Below are 20,493 nucleotides of genomic sequence, written 5' to 3' on the forward strand. Positions count from 1 at the left end.
GCGGTGACTGCATTAGGACTGTTCAGAAGAGGTTTAGGCCAGGGGCTTAGCATGGAGCCTGGAAGTCTTAGTGTTAGGGTCTGGAGCGGGCACTGCTAAAATCTCGTCAGCTGTTCTTGCGAGATTTCTGCTGTCTTGATGACACCCCCACTCAATTCTGGACTGGAAGATAAGCCTCTTCTGCATCTGGATCTGAAAACAAAACTATGGGGTGCGTGTGGGGGTTCAGATCAAGGGTATTTGCCCCCCCTACTTCTTGAAATGCAAAGGGGCTTGGATTTGAGATCCCAGGTTTGACCCCATTGCTAGACTGTGTGCATTAGATCAAGATGTAATGGAAAGTTCCAGGGCACAACCTCACTTACTCCTGCTCTTCCAAAGCCTCCCTCCTACCCACTCCCATCTTCACACCCTTCCCTGTGCTCCAAACGACCTGTCTTCCTTTTAAAAAATCCCTCCTTCAATTACACATGCCCATTGTGCGGCCTGTTTAAGTGAGGCCCAAGCCCCGGCCTTACTACTGTGGAGATCACAGAGGGCAGGCAAGATGGGGAAGCTAATGAATAGAGAGTCCCTTATCTATGTGGCCTGTAGGACAGGACAGCTTGGCAGGGATAGGAAACCATGGACTCCAGAATGCTCCTTAACGCTGCTCCAGAAAGGGAGAGTGTGGACCCCACCCAGCACTGGGAGAGCGGGGGGACCTTAGCCATGTCCCCAAGCTGGCTGACCATATTCCTGTAGGCCCATGAAGCACCCCCATGGACGTTCACTGGGCCCCCACCTACAGCTCAGAAGCAGCATTTTCCAATTCTGCTTTGTGTCCCCTATACCAACTGTAAGATGAACCAGCATTTTACCCTGAGATTGTTAAGTTCCTGGCAGGGCAAAGACCTTGTCTTTCTCTGTGTTTCATACAACCCCAAGCACAGTGCTCAGTGAATTCACAATGAACAGCAATGCAGGCTGCACCTGTTACAAAGGACCAGGGTTTCCTTACCTGGGACACCAGGTGGGCCCGGTGGGCCGACTGCCCCTGGTGGGCCTGGAGGGCCAGGGAGAGCAATAGTCGATGAACCCTCTGCAACACAAAAACGAGGCAGTTGGCAAACAGAGAAGAGGAGTAAATCTGCCACAAATATCATTTGTAACGAACGCTTTGACCAGTTCTATTGTCTACATTGCCACAATTGACTTAAATGATGCAAACACAAAAAGACCCTGATCCATTGTAGGCACAAGGTAACCATGAAAATAGAAGGGATAATAGAAATTGGAGAAAATCATCAAAAACAAGGGCTGTTCAAAATCATACGTACCAGCAGTTATAACTCGGCCGGGAGCACCAGGTTCACCTAGGAGAGAGAGAGGGACAAAAGAAGAGGGATCAATTAATAGATCAACATAACATTTTGAATAAGTTTCTGATGGCATTTTAGCTTCTGTTCTCATTCCCCTCAATCTTTTGTTAGCGAAATTATAAGGATAGGAGAAAATGGGGGAAGAAAGAGACAGAAAAGAGAGAACTCCGCTAACTCCAAAAGATTCTTTAATCGAATGTCCAAATGCTACATTTGTCTGAATGCATAATGGGCCGAGTTCTGATCCTACATACAAGTGTGCAGCTTGCACTGAAGTCACTGGGGCTTGTGATCATGTATCTGGGGGCAGAGTTGGGTCCAATATGTACATTTCAGAGGGAGAGCTACGCTGATGACTTCTCTGGTGAACACCCTGTTTCTATGTGCTTCAGGAGACTTTTGTTATATCCATTTTTCTTTTTTCTTTTTTGAAACCACTAGGTGCCACTGTTGATCCAGGCACTGGTCAGGAGACAAGAAAATCCTCACTAATGCAAAGTACCTAGAGAATAAATGAATATCTGGTTTGAATCCCAACTTACCTTTAGCCCTGGTCGACCGGGGTTGCTGGGAGTCCTGGTATGAAGAAACAATTCAAAATTATGAATGTAAATTTTTTTTTCCAGATAATTCCCAGCTAGTGAGAAGAAAAACCCATGCAGTCACTTGATCCAACCATTTATTCTCCAACATTTGTAGCGGGTGCATTTAAAAAGATTTCCTGCTGTTGACTGTACCTCCTTTGCTTTGTCAGAGGATCCTGACACATTGCAAGATGGTGCACTGAGGAATGTTGCATCATCTGAAAACCCCAGATTTCTAGGGATGTGCAATTATGCACAAGGACCTGGAATGCCTTCCTAGTAACTCAAGGTGGGACTTTCAGAAGCCTTGTGGGACATTGTGCTGCTAAATAACTTGTGAAAATCCCATCCGCAGTAATTATCTCAACACCCATTTTGATTCAGAAACCTGTGAGTCGCCATATTAAAATCCCTATTTTGACTTGATGAGGGTGAAGATTCCAAGGAGTTCCTGAACTATCATCCAGCAGAAATATATTTTCTATCATATGGGTGTTGTTTATTGACTCAGGACATCTCAGCCCAGGCGCTTCTCCAAGCGACCTACCCATAGCACTGCCCAAAGTTTTCCCTAGCTCACAGTGTTCTGCTTTACTCAGTGGGACACACTCCCTCCTTGAGATTGTATGGCCTTTTATAGCTCCTATCATCTCCTCACCAGCTGATTAGCATTAGCTCATTTTTCCAATGTTTTACAAAAAGGAAAGTAAGTGAGCTTAGTTCTGGTGAAAATTTCTAGGCTGACAGCCCTGGAGGTTGAAATCCTTCATTTATTCACAGGACAGCTAAATTATGGGGAAAGGAAATGCAAAATTCTTCCCCTTAGCACCCCACCAATGTGACTGAACCCTGTTCTGGAGGTGCAGCCTCTAAGATTCAGACAGTAACCCATACCATGATAATTCACCCCTTGGCTGGAAATGCAAGCAGTTGGGCTAGCTAAAGACATTTGTGGTGGTAGCTTTGGTGATGTGGACATCTGGTGATATGGAATTAGACTGAAAGAATCGACGGATTTCACAAAGATCATTGGGCAGTCACCAAATGATAGCAAGGCTTGGTCACTGCAAAACTGGGCTGGAAGTGGATCCTAGCATTTGGGAGAGGACACTCCAGCCTTCTGATGTATCCTTGTCTTGCCTAGGATTCCATGTGTGGAACGCTGTGTGGCTGGGACAGCTACCAGACTAGTGAGGAGGTAATGTGGATTTAAACTGTACTAAAGAAAAACTGTCTCTCATGAAGGCCCATTCCTCATTACTACAGTGCATTTCAAACTGGGCTTTCCTAGCATTTAAAAAAATATCTGTGTTAACCTAAAAACTGTGGTCAGATGAGCTGCCCTAACTCCATAAATGAGACTTGGTCATGTGCGAATATACGCTGTCAGTCTCATATCTCGGCTATTTTAGTGGTCCCTACACCTGTGTTTCATGTAAGGATAATAGGCTCACAAATGTGAGGCTAATAGGAAAGTTAGGGTGCTACAATGTGTTGGTGATAAATCAGAATATGGCTAAATGACTTACCTGGGGGTCCCTGCGGTCCTGTGAGACCTGGAAAAATAAAGGCAAAAATTCTAAGGTATTTGGAAAAATGTCTTGGGGGGAAAAATAATAATTTTGTTTATAATTATGGGCAGATCTTCAGCTGTGCAAATCAGCATCCATATATGTGTGTGTAATCTGCTGATTGCAAAGGGCCCAACATCCACATATCTTCGCATATCAGCACAATGTCCCAGCATGACTATCTGGCAGAGAACCATGTAGCATTGGCAAGCAGGCAATCCCTCTAGATGGGATGTGTAACTCAATGGCATTGTCTAACAATAGTCATTTTTTCCTTTCTGCTTTTACCTGGTTGTCCTGCATCTCCAGTGGGTCCAGGCGGTCCTTGCAATCCTGGCATTCCCATGAGACCTTGTTCCCCTAGGAATGGTTATCAGGACAACATAAACATACTCAGATTCATGTAGCACAATAACCATTTACAGTCCAGAGACTGTTGATGTGAAAAGAGCCAATGTTTCAACTGTAGGCACCACCCATAAGTCAGTGGGCATGCTGGCACATTAAGCAGGTACTTTCATGCCTAAATGCCCAATTTTAGCATCCAGAGTTAGGAGGCGGGCAACCAAGTTTGAAGTGCCATAATTTTCTTATTTCAAATGTAAGATACAAGGCCACTGCTGTGACACAGCACGAGTTAGGTGATCTCCTGGAGATCACCTAAGGTATGTCTAGTCACTCGGGCTTTTGCTTGAAATGGGGAGGTGACTGTGCGATAATAAGGAAAATACACATGCATTCTTCAACAAAAAAACTTCAAAACCAGACTCCAACATGAAGCTGCAGAACTGGAATTAATTTTCAAACTAGATACCATCAAACTAGGCCTGAATAAAGACTGGGAGAACTTAATTTCTCCAATACTAATTTCTCCCTACTGTTACTCACACCTTCTTGACAATTGCCTGTAATGGGCCTCTCTCTTACCACTTCAAAAGTTATTTTTCCTCCCTTGGTTTCCTGCTGTTAATTGATTCATCTCGTTAGACTGACCTAACACTTGGTAAAGCACCCCCATCCTTTCCTGTATTTATACCTGCTCCTGTATTTTTTACTTCATACATCTGATGAAGTGGGTTCTAGCTCACGAAAGCTTATGTCCAAATACATCTGTTAGTCTCTAAGGTGCCACAAGGACTCCTTGGTTTTTTTTTTTTGCTGATACAGATTAACATGGCTACCACTGAAACCTGACACTTTTATCTGGTGCTCATGCAACAGAATGAATATGATAGTTCATTGTTAACTTCACTCTAGTGCCTTTGACACACACATGGCCCATCTCAGGTGAGGCCAGGATGATGGAGAACTGGGGCACAAGGACATTTAGCCTCCCATAAACATCTCTCAGTTCAGTGTTAGATGTTTGATGGCACACTTCTGTACTACTATGTTGAGAGGCCAGGGCCCCAAGTCCATCACTCCACTGACTCTGCTACTACATCAGCCACCATCTCAAGCTGCAGGCAAGTCACGATGTAGTTGATCTTTTGTCTCTGATGAGGAGTAATGGGGGAGAAAAAGGAAAAAATAGTCACCTACCTCTTGGGCCTTGGTGTCCATCAGGGCCAGCTGGACCTACCCAAAGATAAGCTCATTAGGGAATGCTGGAATGGTCCCACAGTATACCCAGTATCGTGGATATTCCCTGTACAGTGTATAACTGAATACAAGACTACGGCTTTCTATTATATTATGTCTGAATAAGACCTTGACTGGGATAATTGATGGTTCGGTAACTTTCACCAAAAGCTTAAAGGTAAGGACCACGTTTATGCAAATATAATCTAACCAGAAAGAGATTTGTGGGAAAGACCTGGCAATACATACAGTACAATTCCACTGCACAGTTATCTCCATTCCAGTCCTCACAGAAACGGAATATCCGTGAGTAGAAACAACACCTATGTGTGTTCTCTAGAAATGTTGCATCAGTTCTTTGTTATTTACCTACGGATCCTTTAGCTCCTGGCTCCCCTGGAAGACCAGGCAATCCTCTTGAGCCTGGCTCGCCTGCAATCAAATTAAATTAAAGTGAATAAAAATAATGTTGGTGATGATAGATTTCATGACGATCAACAACATTTGAAGCTTTGCAAGCTAAAGATTGTATTGACAGGACATTCAGGCCTCGTGATTCATGGTGCCACGTGATCACCTTTGGGAACTGGGAGGCAGTTTTCCAAAATGTACAAATTAACCGAGGACATTCCAAGTGAGGGGGAATCTCTCTGAAGTAATAGGTATGGATCCCTACCCACGGATATCTGATTATATGAATCAAGAATATGATCAGATATGGCAAACCTTATGTTATAATGAACAAAAATAATGTCAACAGTAACAATATTTTTATCTTTAAAAAATAAGCAGAGTAAGTTTGGATGGCAGACTATATACCTGCATGCACATTTTTATAATAATTCATTTCATATTTTATAGACAGTATTAATTCCAGGACCCCAGACAACAAATGTTTATATACTGACCTGTCAGACCACGAGGTCCTTTCTCTCCATGGTCACCTAAAGCAAACACAAGAGGAAATATAACTTCATGTAATTCATAGATTTTTAGAGTTATAGATTCCAAGACCAGAAGGGACCATTGTGACCATCTAGTCTGACCTCCTGTATAATACAGGCCATAGAACTTCCCCAGAATAATTCCTAGAGCAGATCTTTTAGAAAAAATATCAATTTTGATTTAAAAGTTTCAGTGATGGAGAATCCATCCTTGGTAAATTGTTCCGATGGTTAATTACTTTCACCATTCAACATTTATGCCTTATTTCCAGTCTGAATTTGTCTGTCTTCAATTTCCAGTCATTGGATCTTGTGATATCTTTCTCTGCTAGACTGAAGAGTCCATTGTTAAACATTTTTCTCTCATGTAGATACTTATAGACTTTGATCAAGTCACCCCTTAACCTTCTTTTTGTTCAGATAAAGAGATTGAGCTCTTTGAGTCTATCACTATGAGGCATGTTTTCTAACGCTTTAATCAGTCCCGTGGCTCTTCTCTGGACCATGTCCAATTTATCAACATCCTTTTACTGTCAAAGAAAAGGGAAACCTGATGACAAAAGCATCAAATAACCAAAGCCAATGAGGTATGTAATTGATCCCAATCTGACATTGGGGGAACCAGGACAAAATATCCTGAGTAATCCAACAGGAAGAAAGTACTGACACAAGTAATTTAATTGATTAGCATACCTTTGGGTCCCGGTGCTCCCAAAGCTCCTTTCTCACCTAAAATATATAAAGGCAATGGCTTAAAGAATAAATATTGTAGGGGGGGAAGGTCTTCCTCCATCATTCCTCTCTAGAGACAGAACATGACCCATCTCTTCTTTTGTGCTTCATCTAATCTAATCTAATCTAATCCATCATGCTCTTACCTATCTACGGTATTTCCAGGGTACCTATCACCATCACTGAGTATATTCTTTGTCCTCCTATCTTTCTCCTATTATCCTCGGGTCCCAGGGTCAGAACCTTTCTCAGATATGACTCTGATTAACAGCTGGGTGTTCTCTTCTGGGCAGTAGTGGAAAAACACCAACATCTGTTAGAGCCACCATAACTCGTAGTGTAGCAGAAACTGGGCTCTAAGTCTTACCTTTGGCCCCCGGGAGACCTGCTTCACCTCTAAATCCTTGAAGACCAGGAGAACCTGCAAGAAAAAATGAAACTGTGGGGTTAATCATGTCCAGTCTACTCCACTGCTGAGCAAGTTTTCTAAGGAAGCCAAGCACACAGAGTGTTGTCACTTTGTCTTTTTGTTTCCTGTATGTTATAAAAGGAGAATGTGGCACTCACCAGGTGGACCTTGTGGGCCAGGAGAACCTGTCATGCCTGTAAATAAGAAGTGTACCATATTTCAGCTATATTGTAATGGGAAGGAGAACCCATCTCCTTGGGTTTGCCAACAGGTGACTAGCTTCCAGAGTGCCCCTAACTAAACCAGGTCCTCCAGCCAGTAGATGATCTCACATAATTTTCAACTGTGATAGACCCAGGCCAGTTGGGAACAGCAGAGTAGTAGAAGGGAGATATACTGGCCACTGGATAAGCAGTTTTCTGTTCCCTGAGTGACCAGAGCAGAGGCTGCACCAGGCTAATGAGAACACCTGACTCCAATTAACCTGCTAAGAGTCAGGTGAGGCAGTTAAGCACCTGACTCTAATTAAGGCCCTCTGATGCTATAAAAGGGCTCGATTCAATCAGGACAGGGGGAACCAGGGAGCCAGAAGAGAGGAAGAGTGTGCGTGCGCGCGCAGAATTGGGAGCAAGAGGCATGCAAGAAGCTGAGAGTGAGTAGGCATACTGCTGGAGGACTGAGAAGTACAAGCATTATCAGACATCAGGAGGAAGGTCCGATGGTGAGGACAAAGAAGGTGCTGGGAGGAGGCCATGGGGAAGTAGCCCAGGGAGTTGTAGCTGTCGCGCAACTGTACCAGGAGGCACTATAGACAGCTGTGATTCACAGGGCCCTGGGCTGGAACCCAGAGTAGAGAGTGGGCCTGGGCTCCCCACAAACCTCCCAACTCCTAATCAAACTCAGGAGGAATTGACCTGGACTGTGGCTTCTACCAGAGAGGAAGGTCTCTGGGCTGTTTCCTGATCCACAGGGTGAATCTGTGAGGTGAGCAAATCTGCCAATAAGCGCAGGACCCACATAGGTAGAGGAGGAACTTTGTCACACATCCTATACATCAGAGCAATTTAATCTTGAGCTTGGATTGTTGCCATATATAGGAAACAGCTTTCCCTGGTGGTCCAAGCCATATCCTCTCCTCCTTGCCCAAGGCAGGAGGAACAGAGTTCCAGCTTGTTTCAGCGGGGAGCTGCTCTTTATGGGCAAAATTGTTCCTCTCAGTTACATGGGTCAGCTCCCGTTGGTGTCTGTGGAGTGGCACAAATCAAAACAGCAGGACCCACAACCTTCCACAACCTCCCATAGCTCCTAATCGGGGCTATTGCCAATGCAACCTTCCTGTCATTTTCTGTTCACTGCTGTATTTACCTTTGAGGCCAACAGACCCTGGTGGCCCAGGCGGTCCTGCAGGTCCCTGATCACCAACAGCACCTAGAGAGTAAAGCATCAGAGCATGTCATTAACTAGCCTGCCCATAGGCGCCAACTTCCCCTCTTTCCCGTGGGTGCTCAACCCCCTTCTGCCCCCTGCCCCCACTCCACAGCTTCCATGAGGCCCTCTCCCTATCCCGCCTCTTCCCACCCCTGCCCCGCCCCCATTCCAACCCTTTCCCCAAAGTTCCTGCCCCAACTCCACCCCCTCCCTGCCCCTATTCCAATTCCTTCCCCAAATCCCTGCCCTGGCCCTGCCTTTCCCTGCATCCTCCCCTGAGCACGCTGTAGTAAGAGGAAGCCCTGAAACATAAACCTTTATCGGAGGCCCAGTATAAGGCCTAAGGCCTGAACAAAAGTAATGGTCAAGACTTTGCTAACACAAAGCCAAGTGAAGCTGTGAGCCAGAGGCAGGCCCCGCTCACAGAAGCTGGCAAGGAAAGGGCTGATGCTGCAAAAAGAGACACCTAAAAGGTACCGGACACCAGATATCAGAACATTCACATACTTGTACACTCCACACAGATAACAAGGAACAAGCTGACCCATCCCAATAACCGGGCCAAAAGGGTAATATGATGGATAGAGTTGTTTTGTTTGAATCAATGTGTACAAGGTGAGAGGCGGCACCTTATTACGTAGAGGGGTTGTACCTTGCTACATAGAAGGGTTGCACCTCAGTACGTCAGGAGTGATGTATAACTTGTTTGTACCTGTGTATAAGAACGCACCCCTGAGTGGATGTCTTTGTCCGGCCAGGGGGCAGTGGAAAGTCCTGCCACTGACTGAGCTGGTCCATTGTCAGGGAGCACATATGTACTAGCTAGCAGCACCTTAGCAGCATCTTGGACTTCTATGCTGGGGAGCTGGAGACTGTGTTTCTCTTTGACAATAAACCTGGCCAGGGTGCCTTTATATCTTACTAGAGTCTATGGTCACTGAGGGTTCTCTCGGGGTCTGCTGGGTCAGCGATCTGCACAGAACCGGAACAGCATACAGAAGGAACACGCATGCAGCCAACTGTTATCATCATCGAACAAGAGCAGAGCACCACACCGGGAGCGTCATGTGCCATGTTCCTGCTCCTCTCTTTCCCTCCCGGAGCATGCTAACGCTGCAAAACAGCTGTTTGGTGGCAGCCGGGCGGGAAGCGCTAGGAGGTAGGTGGAGGAGCAGGGATGCGGCATGCTTGGGCAGGAAGAGGTGGGGTGGGAGATGAGGGGAACTTGGCTGACAGTGGGTAAAGAGCACCCACTAATTTTTCCCCATGGGTGCTCCAGCCCCGCAGCACCCACGGAGTCGGCGCCTATAAGCCTGCCAGCTGCCATCCTCCACCCCCAGAAGGAACTCTAAAATTCAAAGAGATGTATCCACAGCATGGGGATCACCTGCACCAAACTGAGCTTCTCTTGTCCTCCTGGGCAGCAAGACAAAATTGCTCCTGTGGGATCCACTTGCTATAAACCAATTGTCTCCATGAACCTAAACTGGGATCCCTGTTTAAAGTTCCAGCCATCTCTTTCACCAACCTACCCCCAGCTCCATGCGCACCCATGAAAATGCTGCTTTGCAGACAGGTATTGCATGTTTACACAGCTACAAACCAAACCACCAGCCACCTCTAGTCTATTTTCTTCTCAGATTCACCTTCAATGACTGAGGGTTAGCAGTCAATTTAGTAAGGATCTGATTGTGGTATACAGCTCTGATTCCCCGTAGCTCAGTGTCATGATTAACCAGTAATTAAGACAATCGAGAATGCATTATCCGGAAATGAGCCCATCTCATTGGGCATTATGACACACCGGGGTTTGAATCCTTCTAATGTCCCAGGACTTATCTCACAACACCACCTGGTGTCATTGTCTTCTGTTGTCAGTGAATACTTTAGTGTGAAAAAAATCTATCAGTCATTTCTGTGCTAAAAGATGAGTGAATCCAATGCAAAAGATCTTTGTAATTAATTGCAGAAGCTACAGAAATTAAAAGATTCTTTTTGGTGGGACACACAATCAGAATCGTCACCCAGCACCAACTCTTTTGCCTTTTTGCACACTCTCAGCAATTTTCTGGTTTAGTCTTTTTATTCAACTCTGTAGAAGCTTTGGGCCAGAGCCTTTCGTTTGACTCTTGGCTCACCATGGTCAGTGTGGATAAAGTAAAAATTAGCTGAGAGCCAAAACACTTTGGGTTCTGCAAAACCCAACCCTGACTGATGAGCTTTGGCAAAACAAAAGTCATCTGGTTTGGCCACTGTCGAGGTGGCACAAACCCGAAACCTTTCAGCCCTATTCCAAGTGGAGAGGCAGATAAAAGGAAACCTGGATCTGAACTATCAAAACTAAATCCTGACCACTGAGGCTTTTGCAAAACCAGAACCAAGACCCATCCTTCATGGCCCATCTCTTTATGCACTGGGGACAGGACAGTCTCCTACCTCTGTCTCCTTTCTCCCCAAATCCAGGTAGTCCAGGTTCCCCACGAGGCCCTGGTGGCCCTTCTCGCCCTCTTTGGCCTGTGGGTCCCTCCATGCCATGATCACCTGTGGAAAGCAAGTGGCTTGTAATACAGCTTTATACGTTCCATGCGGTGAAATTCTGTGTCTCCCCTACACCCCACTCCTCGCAGCAGGACGACAAGGGCCACACTGGGGACCTGTGTTCACACATGCACGTTGAGGGTATGCACATACTGTGTGAGTCTCCCCCTGTAACTGAGCTGTGATACGCTCAGAGTAATTTGTAAGATGGGTCAGTGCTGCTTACCCATGCTGCCTTTCTGTCCTTTTGGTCCCTCAGGTCCTGGGTGCCCAATCGAACCTGGGACGCCTGTAAGCAAAACACAATGTGGTAAATCTGCAGTTTCCCTGACTATGGACCAAGGGTGGGTGCCTAGGAAATATGAACATAAGGGATTCGGAAACCCAGGACTGCAGATTTAGGGTGGTTGGGTTGAAAAAATCTATTGTTTGCTAAGCACCGTATGTGTGCAGGGGTCTCTTTAGCAGCATATGGTAGGCATGGTACGGTAAGGTGTGACAATAAATATTCTCTGGCTCTGAGAACATTCCTGTCCAATACGGCTGATACTGAAGGATGCATGGTTTGTCTATAAAATATCTCTAAATATTTAACATGTAGGGTCTGGAGGCCACATACCAGCTGAGTGTGAGTGCTGCACTGTTATTTGACACAGTGGCAACATCTGCATGATGAACACCCACTTGTAACGCACACAGCTTTGCATGCACACACCCTTTGCACACACATTGTCAGGGCATGATCACTCATGCAGGCAGGTGATAGAATTGTCACAGGCAAAACCCAGTTTGCAATTACTGGGCAGAATCTTTCAAACGTGCCCCTGGGCCTCAGTGCACCAAGATCATGCAGGGAAACGTGTGCTCACACACAAGCCAGGACAGGATGAGGCCTTGCAGCAAATAAGGCCTTTGAGTTATAGGGCAGTGGTTCTGCCGGTATTTAAACACCAAGGGTATAATAACTTCAAGCAGTTAAGACATTTGCAATGGCACAAGAGTTAAACTCCACGGAGAGCCAGCCTGGAGAGGTTTGATGTACAAAATTAATCCTAGCTGACTGCAATGTCACTGCGTGCAGGGTTCAGTCGAAGCACCACGGAGGCTGGCAACTTGTTGAACTCAGCCTACCTGGTGCACCAGGAAGTCCTTGATCTCCTGTTAGAACAAAGAAACAGACCATTAATGGGAAACCTTCCTCCTTCTGCTAGTTATTACCCTTCTGCCAAAACACAGAAAAGTAGGTGCCTTGCCTTTGACAAATCAAAGACCCCAACATTCCTCTAAAGCACATTTTGATTAAATCAGATACTGTACCATTTCTGTCTTGCTTTTGAAACAGGTGAGTGTATTTCTGGATACAAAGCAAAACCTGTGATCCCCTCTACAATGATCTCTAAACTTGGGTCTTAGCCAGGGGATAGTATTGACAAGTGAATAGCCATGTGAGGGTACCTCCCCTAGCACAGCTACCCTACCGCCTGACACCTGGGCCGTGGTGTCCCCCCACCTCTTCCCCTCCCTGCTCTAAGCCTTCCCTGAGGTTCCCATGGCTTGCTGCTGCTGTCTGGGGTGAATCTTCCTCCTTTCTTTTCCTCCACCCCATCCTCTTCTCCCCTCCGAGGTCCCGCAGCTGCTGGCTGCGTCTCTCCTCATGCCCCCCTCTCCATGGGGCGTGGGCTGTGTGTGTGTGTGTGTGTGTGTGTGTGTGTGTGTGTGTGTGTGTGTGTAAGGATGAGAGCGAGGAGTCCGTGGCAGATTGGGGGAGTGAGGAGGAGAGTGGCGGGGATCCCTGAGTAAGGCCGTGTCTACACTGCCAATTTCAGCGCTAAAAGTGGAGCCACAAAAGTTCTAGCGCTGAAAAGAGCCAGTATAGACACCACTTTATCACCGGGAGCCGCACTCCTGTGCTCCTTCCGGGTGGTTATTTTTTATCGCCGGAAGAGCTCTCCCTTGGCGATAAAGCATGACTACACTGCCCATGCCACTGCGCTGTAACACGGGCAGTGCAAAAGCCTTCCAGAGACTTACTAGCAGAGATCACTGAAACTGTTAAAGGGCCATCCAAGTGGTAATGAAGCCATTTGACAGGCATTTGCCAATGCCCAGGAAGCCTTTGGCCACATTCAGCTGGCTTTATGTTGTAGGAAAATGTGTTTATTGGGGATAAAACCAGTTTCCAAATGACGACCTTCCAGTTATTCTCTGTAGCCAGCAGAAGTAACTGCTAACCTGGCTCAAGGAGGACCTGACCTAGCCAGTGAGTTTATTTCTTGATCTAGTGATTTTATTCAAACCTAGTTTAAGTAAATGAGTCTGGCAGGGAATTCTGGGTAAGGTGATCTAACTGCTGCCTCAATGCAGGCTCTCACTGACAAGCACTTTTTCAAAAGGAGAGATTAGGCTTCAGGTTGGCGCAGGTGGCCTGGCTTTTCATGTCTCTCTGTCCAGCGTACACCGAACTCCCGGCCATGCACAGGAGAATCTATCTGGCAATTTAGCTACACCTGTTGCCTGTTCAGTTCCCTTGGGGAATGTTATTTGTGCTTGAAGGTGCAAAGGGGAGAGGGTCTCTGGGGGGAGGGGGCAACAGCAGGGTGAGGAGGCCAGCGGTGAGCCAGCTGCATAGCAGGTGGGGGGGCTCTCGTGGTGGGCAGGGAAAGGGTCTGGTGGGGGGGAGGGGAGCAGCAGGTGGGTGAGTGGCAGGCAAGCGGGGGAGGAGGGGGGAGATCTCGGGAGGGAGTGAAGAGGTGAGTGGCGAGTCACCCGTGGGTGGGGGCAGGGCCTGGGGCAGAGCAGGGGTGGAGTGTGGGCAGGGCTGTGGGCAGAAGAGCCAGGACAAGGAGCTCGCCTCCTTCAGGGGAAGTGTCACCCACCGCCCATGAGAACAGCCAACGCTGTCATTATCATACTTGACCCAGGGAACCATTTAGAAAGTGAGAAGCAGGCACCACTTCATCAGCCTCTCAACAGAACTAACTTCTTTGAGAGACAAAAGGCCTTTCTTCAGCTAAGGGCTTCTAAATTCAGAGTTCTCACAGCACATTGCCAGGGTATATGAAAAAATGGCTAATTTCTGACTCACCTTTGGGACCTTTCATTCCCATGTCGCCTGAGAAAGGAGAAAAAAAAATCAAATCAAGAGAGATCCAGGAGGTATTCCCAGTGATTGCTCCTTTTGGGACCATTCTTTCTTCCTTGTAACGCTCCAAACTCTCAGTGAGACCCCTGGGAGTTTAGGGTGAATATGGAATGCAGGATCGGGCCTTTCCCATTTTAACTAGTTGTGCTAGTCAATTCCCTGGATTCATCGTGCAAATTATTAGAAGAACCTGAGACACAGAACAAAGAAAGGGAAACACAACTCTCCTGTACCTTTCAGACCAGGTTCCCCTTTCTCCCCTCGGAAGAAACCTGCAATGGGAAGTAAAATGGCTGTTAGATTTAAGTACATGATTTCAAGTGAAACAATTTCTCTTTCTCTCTGAAGACACAAGGCTGCTTTTGACTCAATTTCAAGGTTAGAGGCAGCATAGTCTAGTGGGCAGAGCATGGATTTGGAAAGTAGGAGCTCTCGAGACTGACAGGAATGACTCCCTTTGAAATCAGCTGCACTCATCTCCTGCAGAGGAAGGAGAATCAGGCTTTCAGTGTCAATCCAATTCCTGACTCTCTGACCTTCGGCAAATCATGTAACCTTATTTTCTCCATCTGTAAAATACTGACAGGGTGCTGTAAGGAATAATCAGTTACTTTTTGTGCAGTGCTTTAAAAATGATAAGCCTTATCAGTGCTGTAAGTATAATTCATAATTACACGGAACATTACTTTACAACCACTTGATATCTCTCTCTTGGATAAGTAGGGTAGATTTAATCCCTCCACTACTTCCATTACAGGCAGTTTTCTAAGACCTGTACTTGCTTGCAACATGCTCTCCCATAATAGGAAGGGTTCATAATTTGGCTATAGCATGCTGCACTTTGAATGCCTCTGCCAACTCAGATATGGAGTCACACACCTTACCTGCGAAGAAAGACTATTTTGCAAATCTTTCCACTTATCTGGGACAGTGAACAGGGCATGTTTTCAGAAAATGGCCACCTGAACTGCTCCTGCAAAACTTGCATATGCAACATTTGCATGTTCAGACTATTCATCTGTGCAAGCAAATCTATTTTTGCACGGGGAGTGCATGCATCTCTCCATTTTCCAAATGTAAGTGTAGATTGTGTGAATGCAAATTTTACATGAGCAAGTTAAAGCAGCAAAGAGTCCTGTGGCACCTTATAGACTAACGGACATATTGGAGCATGAGCTTTCACGGGTGAATATCCACTTCGTCGGATGCATTCACCCACGAAAGCTCATGCTCCAATACATCTGTTAGTCTGTAAGGTGCCACAGGACTCTTTGCTGCTTTTACAGATCCAGACTAACACGGCTATCCCTCTGACACATGAGCAAGTTAGACAGTGAATTTGGAAAATCTGAAATGAGAGAAAGATAATGGCTCAAGGGTTTACATTTGTCAGTGCAATCTGACTGCAGGGACAAGGGTGGGGCTGAAATGAAGTAAGATCAGATCTCAGTTACACCAAGGTAAATCTGGAATAACTCCACTAAAGCCAGTGATGTTATTCCAGGTTTACAGTGGTGTAAATGAGATCAGAATTTGCCTCTTCTTCAATAATATATATGGAATCTGGTAACACCATGTTCCACATTTCTCAGGGCTGCCCAGAGGATTGAGGGGGCCTGGGGCAAAGCAATTTCAGGGGCCCCTTCCATTAAAAAAAAGTTGCAATACTATATTCCTTTTATAACAATTGGAGATATACCTACCTCCTAGAACTGGAAGGGACCTGGAAAGGTCATCAAGTCCTGCCCCCTGCCTTCACTAGCAGGACAAAGTACTGATTTTTGCCCCAGATCCCTAAGTGGCCCCCTCAAGGACTGAACTCAACCCTGGGTTTAGCAGGCCAATGCTCAAACCACTGAGCTATCCCTTCCCCCCAAATCATAGAATATCAAGGTTTGGAAGGGACCTCAGATAGTCATCTAGTCCAACCCCCTGCTCAAAGAAGGACCAACCCCCAGACAGATTTTTACCCCAGTTCCCTAAATGGCCCTCTCAAGGATTGAACTCACAACCCTGGGTTCGACAGGCCAATGTTCAAGCCACTGAGCTATCCCTCCCCCAGATAAAAGAAAGATTGGTGTTGAGCCCCAAGATCATAGAATATCAGCATTGGAAGGTCATCTAGTTCAACACAGTGCCAATCCCCAAATAGATTTTTATCCCAGTCCCTTAAATGACCCCTCAAGGTTTGAAGTCACAACCCTGGGTTTAGTAGGCTAATGCTCAAACCACTGAGTTATCCCTCCCAGCATGTGTGTGGGACCCTGTTGGGCCTGGGGCAAATTGCCCCACTTGCCCCCCCGGGGCGGCCCTTGCTACCTAATTGCAATCTTAAATCACACAGCAGTGTGGACAGTGCAAATGGCAGATCCGCCTTTTTTTTCCTGGTGAAGCATCTTTTAGCAATCCAGTCTCATGGAATTTCTTGGACTCTTGCCCTTCTTACCTTGTCCTCTTTCCAAAGCCATTTTGCTCCTCATAAACAGCCAGAGAGCCTCTTGATCTTTATGACTGAAACCTGTAGCATAGTCTGGACTTCTTCCAACATCAGAAAATTGGTACTGTTGCTTAATATCCCCATCGTGTGGATTAATTATCAGGTAGTTGGCTTGGGTTTTCTCCAGGTTTTCCACACGAGATTTCAGCTTCTTCACTTCTTCCGCTGAAAGGTTAAATTAAAGTATACCATGAAAGGGGAAGGAGTGGTGGGTTGCTCCCCATAACATTTATTTCTAAAGGGAGAAGCAGGGGAAAGTTCTTTGTCAACTAACAGTTGCTACTGAATTTGGCAGGGGATGGGAGGATAGGGTATGGTTAATCTGTATATCTTGTAGCTCCTTGTAACTGGTAACTTTTTACCAGGGATTTCCACTGGACTGAAAAGACATCTTTTAAACCTATCAGCCTCTAAGGGGAAGAATTGTCTTGTGGTCAGAGCACAGGAGTGGGAGTCAGAGCTAAATCCGTCTCCCAGCTGTGCCACTGATTTCCTGAGTGATCTTGAGCAAGTTACATCCCCTCTCTGGTCTCGTCTACACTAGGGAAAAAAGGGGTTTTCCTAACCTAAGTTAACTAACACGAGATAAAATCCTAAGGTGGAAAAGACAATTTGTAGCGTTCACACAAGTTAGTTGGTTGAGGCAAAGCCTAAGGTTTTAATTCATAGTCTTTAATTCAACCTGTTTATACACATGGAAATGACGCACTGCCTTGTCTTCACTAAGATTTTACCTTGCATTAGTTACCTCGAGTTAAGACCCAACTGTTTTCCTAGTGAAGATGCACCCTGTCTGTCTCATTCCTCACATCTGTAAAACAGGAACAATACTGATTTCTATCCCTCTCACGGCTGTTGTGAAGCCTAATCCACTAATGCTGGTCAAGTGCCTTGAGATCCTTGATGGACAGCACAAGAGAAGTGCAGGGCTCTCTAATTATCACTTAAAGGCACAGACAAAGAAATGCGCATTTAGCAGCTAAATCCACACAACTGAATGATACTAGACCCAAGAAAATTTGAAAGCTAAGTTGATTAAACATGGCTGCTTCTGGGGACAGCGTGCACCCATGTTGGTACAGCATGGGAGAGCCGATGGACTCCCAATATCCTCCTGTTGCATTTGTGTCAAACGCTGTTCAGTTCTTTACGGGAGGTGACACAGATCACATCACGGATGGTGATGAGCCCCAGCAGCACTATTTGGGGCTGGGAGCAGGGCTGTGTCTTCAGGAGGAGGGGACCTGGACAGAAGTAAGGGGGCTGAGGCTGAGACCATAGCCAGGGGCAGGTGCGGGGCTGGGAGTGAAACCCTGCGCAAAACCTGGGGGTGTTGCAGCACCCCCCCACACCTCTAGTTCCCGTGCCTATGCTGCCCAGAGGAGAAGTTTCCTAACCCTGGTCACTTGGAGGTTGGCTTTTGCCCTGAAGCAAGAGGGGGTTTCTATCCCTTTCAAATTATTTTTATCCTATCTGATATATCTGTTGTTCTCATTATCCTAATCTTTGTTTTATCTTTGACTTACCCCTGCTAAGCACTCAGTGAAAGTAACTTCACAGGCTAATTATGTGCTCTGCAAAAAAGTATTGCATGGGACAGATATTACTACATTTTCTCTACCATCCATTATTTTGTTCCCCTCTGTGTTGTCCCCTCTAAAGGGGGTTTGGATGGAGAGTTTTGTTTTCCTTCATTATCGATCTGGATCTGAACTTCCTCAACGTTTGGGGGGTATTCAGATTTGGGGTTTGGTTCAGACCAATCACTAATTACATTTGGAGTTCACTGAACCATCTACTATCTGAACTATATAGTCTATCCTTTGGCCTGCTCTTGCTGTGATCTCTTACCCAAAGCGATGAGTCCGAAGAGCAATCCAAGGAGCAAGAGCCAGGCCAGGAGCAAACCCAGGAGCCATTTCCACCAGCTACAGCAGGAACCACAGGGACACCAAGCTGGGGCTGCCCCTATCCCTCCCCCTCCATGATCGCCTCCAATTTCTAAAGTGGGAAAGGACAACAGCAAGGTTAATAAATAACTTCAATATGAGAATAAGGCCTGCTGAGGCAGGCCCATTAAATACAGCGCTACGGAAAAACCTTTCCATTTCAGTTTGCACACAATGTCTGAAATTCAGACCATCCTGATCTCAATGGCAAAACTCCCCGTGATTTCAACAGGGCTAATGTTTTTTAAACTGCTGACTTCCAGTTCTCAGGTGCTGGTTGCCCCTACATTTCTGTGCTTGCACAGCGACGACACGATGAGTTGCAGCTATAGCTCTGTATAGTTCTGCTAACTACTTGATTCGCCTCTGCAGTCAAGAAGCACGTCTACCCAGATTTGCACCCACTACTGAATTATGGGTGCAAATTTTGCAGGTGCAACAGCAACCCTTATGAAAATGGCCTCCCCGCTTCATTGATCACTTACAGATTATTTATATGACAGCTGGGTAACTATTTTTTCCATTGAAAGTAAACTGTGCTTTAATATATCCCCTCCTACTAAAGAACCTTCAAAGTGCTACTGACCTGCATAAGTTGCTTTGTCCTTTGTTGACACGGATTTTAGTCCTCCTGTTGTTACAACAACAAAAGAGATTTTAATTATCTTTCTTTACAGCGGTCAGCCACACCCAGGAGAATGTGGACACAGCTAAAATACAATTCTGTTTACCACTGTGTCTTCAGTACAAGCTGTATTCCACAATGCTTTATTCTAACCACCTTGAGATCCCTCTCTTGGATAAATTGGGTAGATTTAATCCCTTCGTTACTTCCATTACAGGCAGAATTCTAAGACTGTACTTGCTTGCAATATGCTTTCTCATAATAGAATGAAATTATGCCAGGCCACAAGCAGGTAATAGTATAAACTACAGGAAACAGTGGAACAAAATTGGTGCAAATTGCATATTGCAGGTAAGCTGAGCTGAACATGGGAGCAAGCAGGAAAGTTATGTAATGTCACGTGTACTGATCTGGCATTCCTGGAGTCTGAAAAACAAGTGAAATTTACATATCCTAAGGATGGTGTAGCAGGAAAAGCAATTAACCAGCAAGTGTAAGTAGGGGCCAGTTTGCCCCCATTAGTAGCTTCTTGCTACATGCACATCTCTTTACCCCAGTGCATATAATTCACCCTCATTTTACACACCGAGGGTCTGATTCAACACCGTGTCATTCCAGTAGTATAACTCCTCTGATACCATTGAATCAAGTCTTATGTGACAAGCCAGCACAAGGCATTTATTATTAATTATTAATTATTATTATTTAGCAAGTCTTTCCAGTAGCACCCCAATGTGCTACGCATTTTCCAGGAAGTGAACACGTTCCAGTCCTTGCCCCAAGGGCTTAAAATCTTAAGACAGACAAACAGACAGAGGATGGGGGGAAGGGAATACAACATACAAACAGAGAGGTCAAGCATGTGATTGACTTTGTCTTAATAATATGACACTGTTCTTTTTTTTTTTTAAATAGGTCATACAGAATTCCCGATCCCTAGTTTACCATTAACTTGGTAACTAGCATCAACATGGAATAGGTCCCTTTCTGGTTTGTGAATCAATGCATTCAGCCACCAGACTAATACATAGTGAGAGGAAATTAAGAGGCACAGGCAAGGGATATGTTCAGATGGGACTGGAAAGGAGATCTGGAGGGCAGGTGAGGTGGAGAGAGCTAGGCAGGCTGTCCC

The 20,493-nt window shown here is 45.8% G+C and overlaps 1 protein-coding gene across 1 annotated transcript in view; it reads right to left on the reverse strand.

The window, feature by feature from the left end:
• The window catches only part of COL17A1 (collagen type XVII alpha 1 chain), a 65,465-nt gene that overhangs the window by 18,181 nt on the left and 26,791 nt on the right, over positions 1-20,493 (reverse strand). The window contains exons 16-36 of the mRNA XM_030571033.1: positions 19,323-19,367; positions 18,639-18,788; positions 16,737-16,952; positions 14,524-14,562; positions 14,234-14,260; positions 12,280-12,306; positions 11,375-11,437; positions 11,047-11,151; positions 8,548-8,610; positions 7,341-7,376; positions 7,141-7,194; positions 6,735-6,770; positions 6,006-6,041; positions 5,467-5,529; positions 5,059-5,094; positions 3,805-3,876; positions 3,471-3,501; positions 1,904-1,937; position 1,734; positions 1,320-1,355; positions 1,001-1,081 (exon numbers count right to left, since the gene is read on the reverse strand). Of these exons, the coding sequence (XP_030426893.1) occupies positions 1,001-1,081; positions 1,320-1,355; position 1,734; positions 1,904-1,937; positions 3,471-3,501; positions 3,805-3,876; positions 5,059-5,094; positions 5,467-5,529; positions 6,006-6,041; positions 6,735-6,770; positions 7,141-7,194; positions 7,341-7,376; positions 8,548-8,610; positions 11,047-11,151; positions 11,375-11,437; positions 12,280-12,306; positions 14,234-14,260; positions 14,524-14,562; positions 16,737-16,952; positions 18,639-18,788; positions 19,323-19,367 (1,251 nt within the window). The remainder of the gene's footprint in view (positions 1-1,000; positions 1,082-1,319; positions 1,356-1,733; positions 1,735-1,903; positions 1,938-3,470; positions 3,502-3,804; positions 3,877-5,058; positions 5,095-5,466; positions 5,530-6,005; positions 6,042-6,734; positions 6,771-7,140; positions 7,195-7,340; positions 7,377-8,547; positions 8,611-11,046; positions 11,152-11,374; positions 11,438-12,279; positions 12,307-14,233; positions 14,261-14,523; positions 14,563-16,736; positions 16,953-18,638; positions 18,789-19,322; positions 19,368-20,493) is intronic.

The sequence above is a fragment of the Gopherus evgoodei genome, chromosome 7 (genome assembly GCF_007399415.2).
Source record: "Gopherus evgoodei ecotype Sinaloan lineage chromosome 7, rGopEvg1_v1.p, whole genome shotgun sequence".
Classification (NCBI taxonomy): Eukaryota; Metazoa; Chordata; order Testudines; family Testudinidae; genus Gopherus; species Gopherus evgoodei.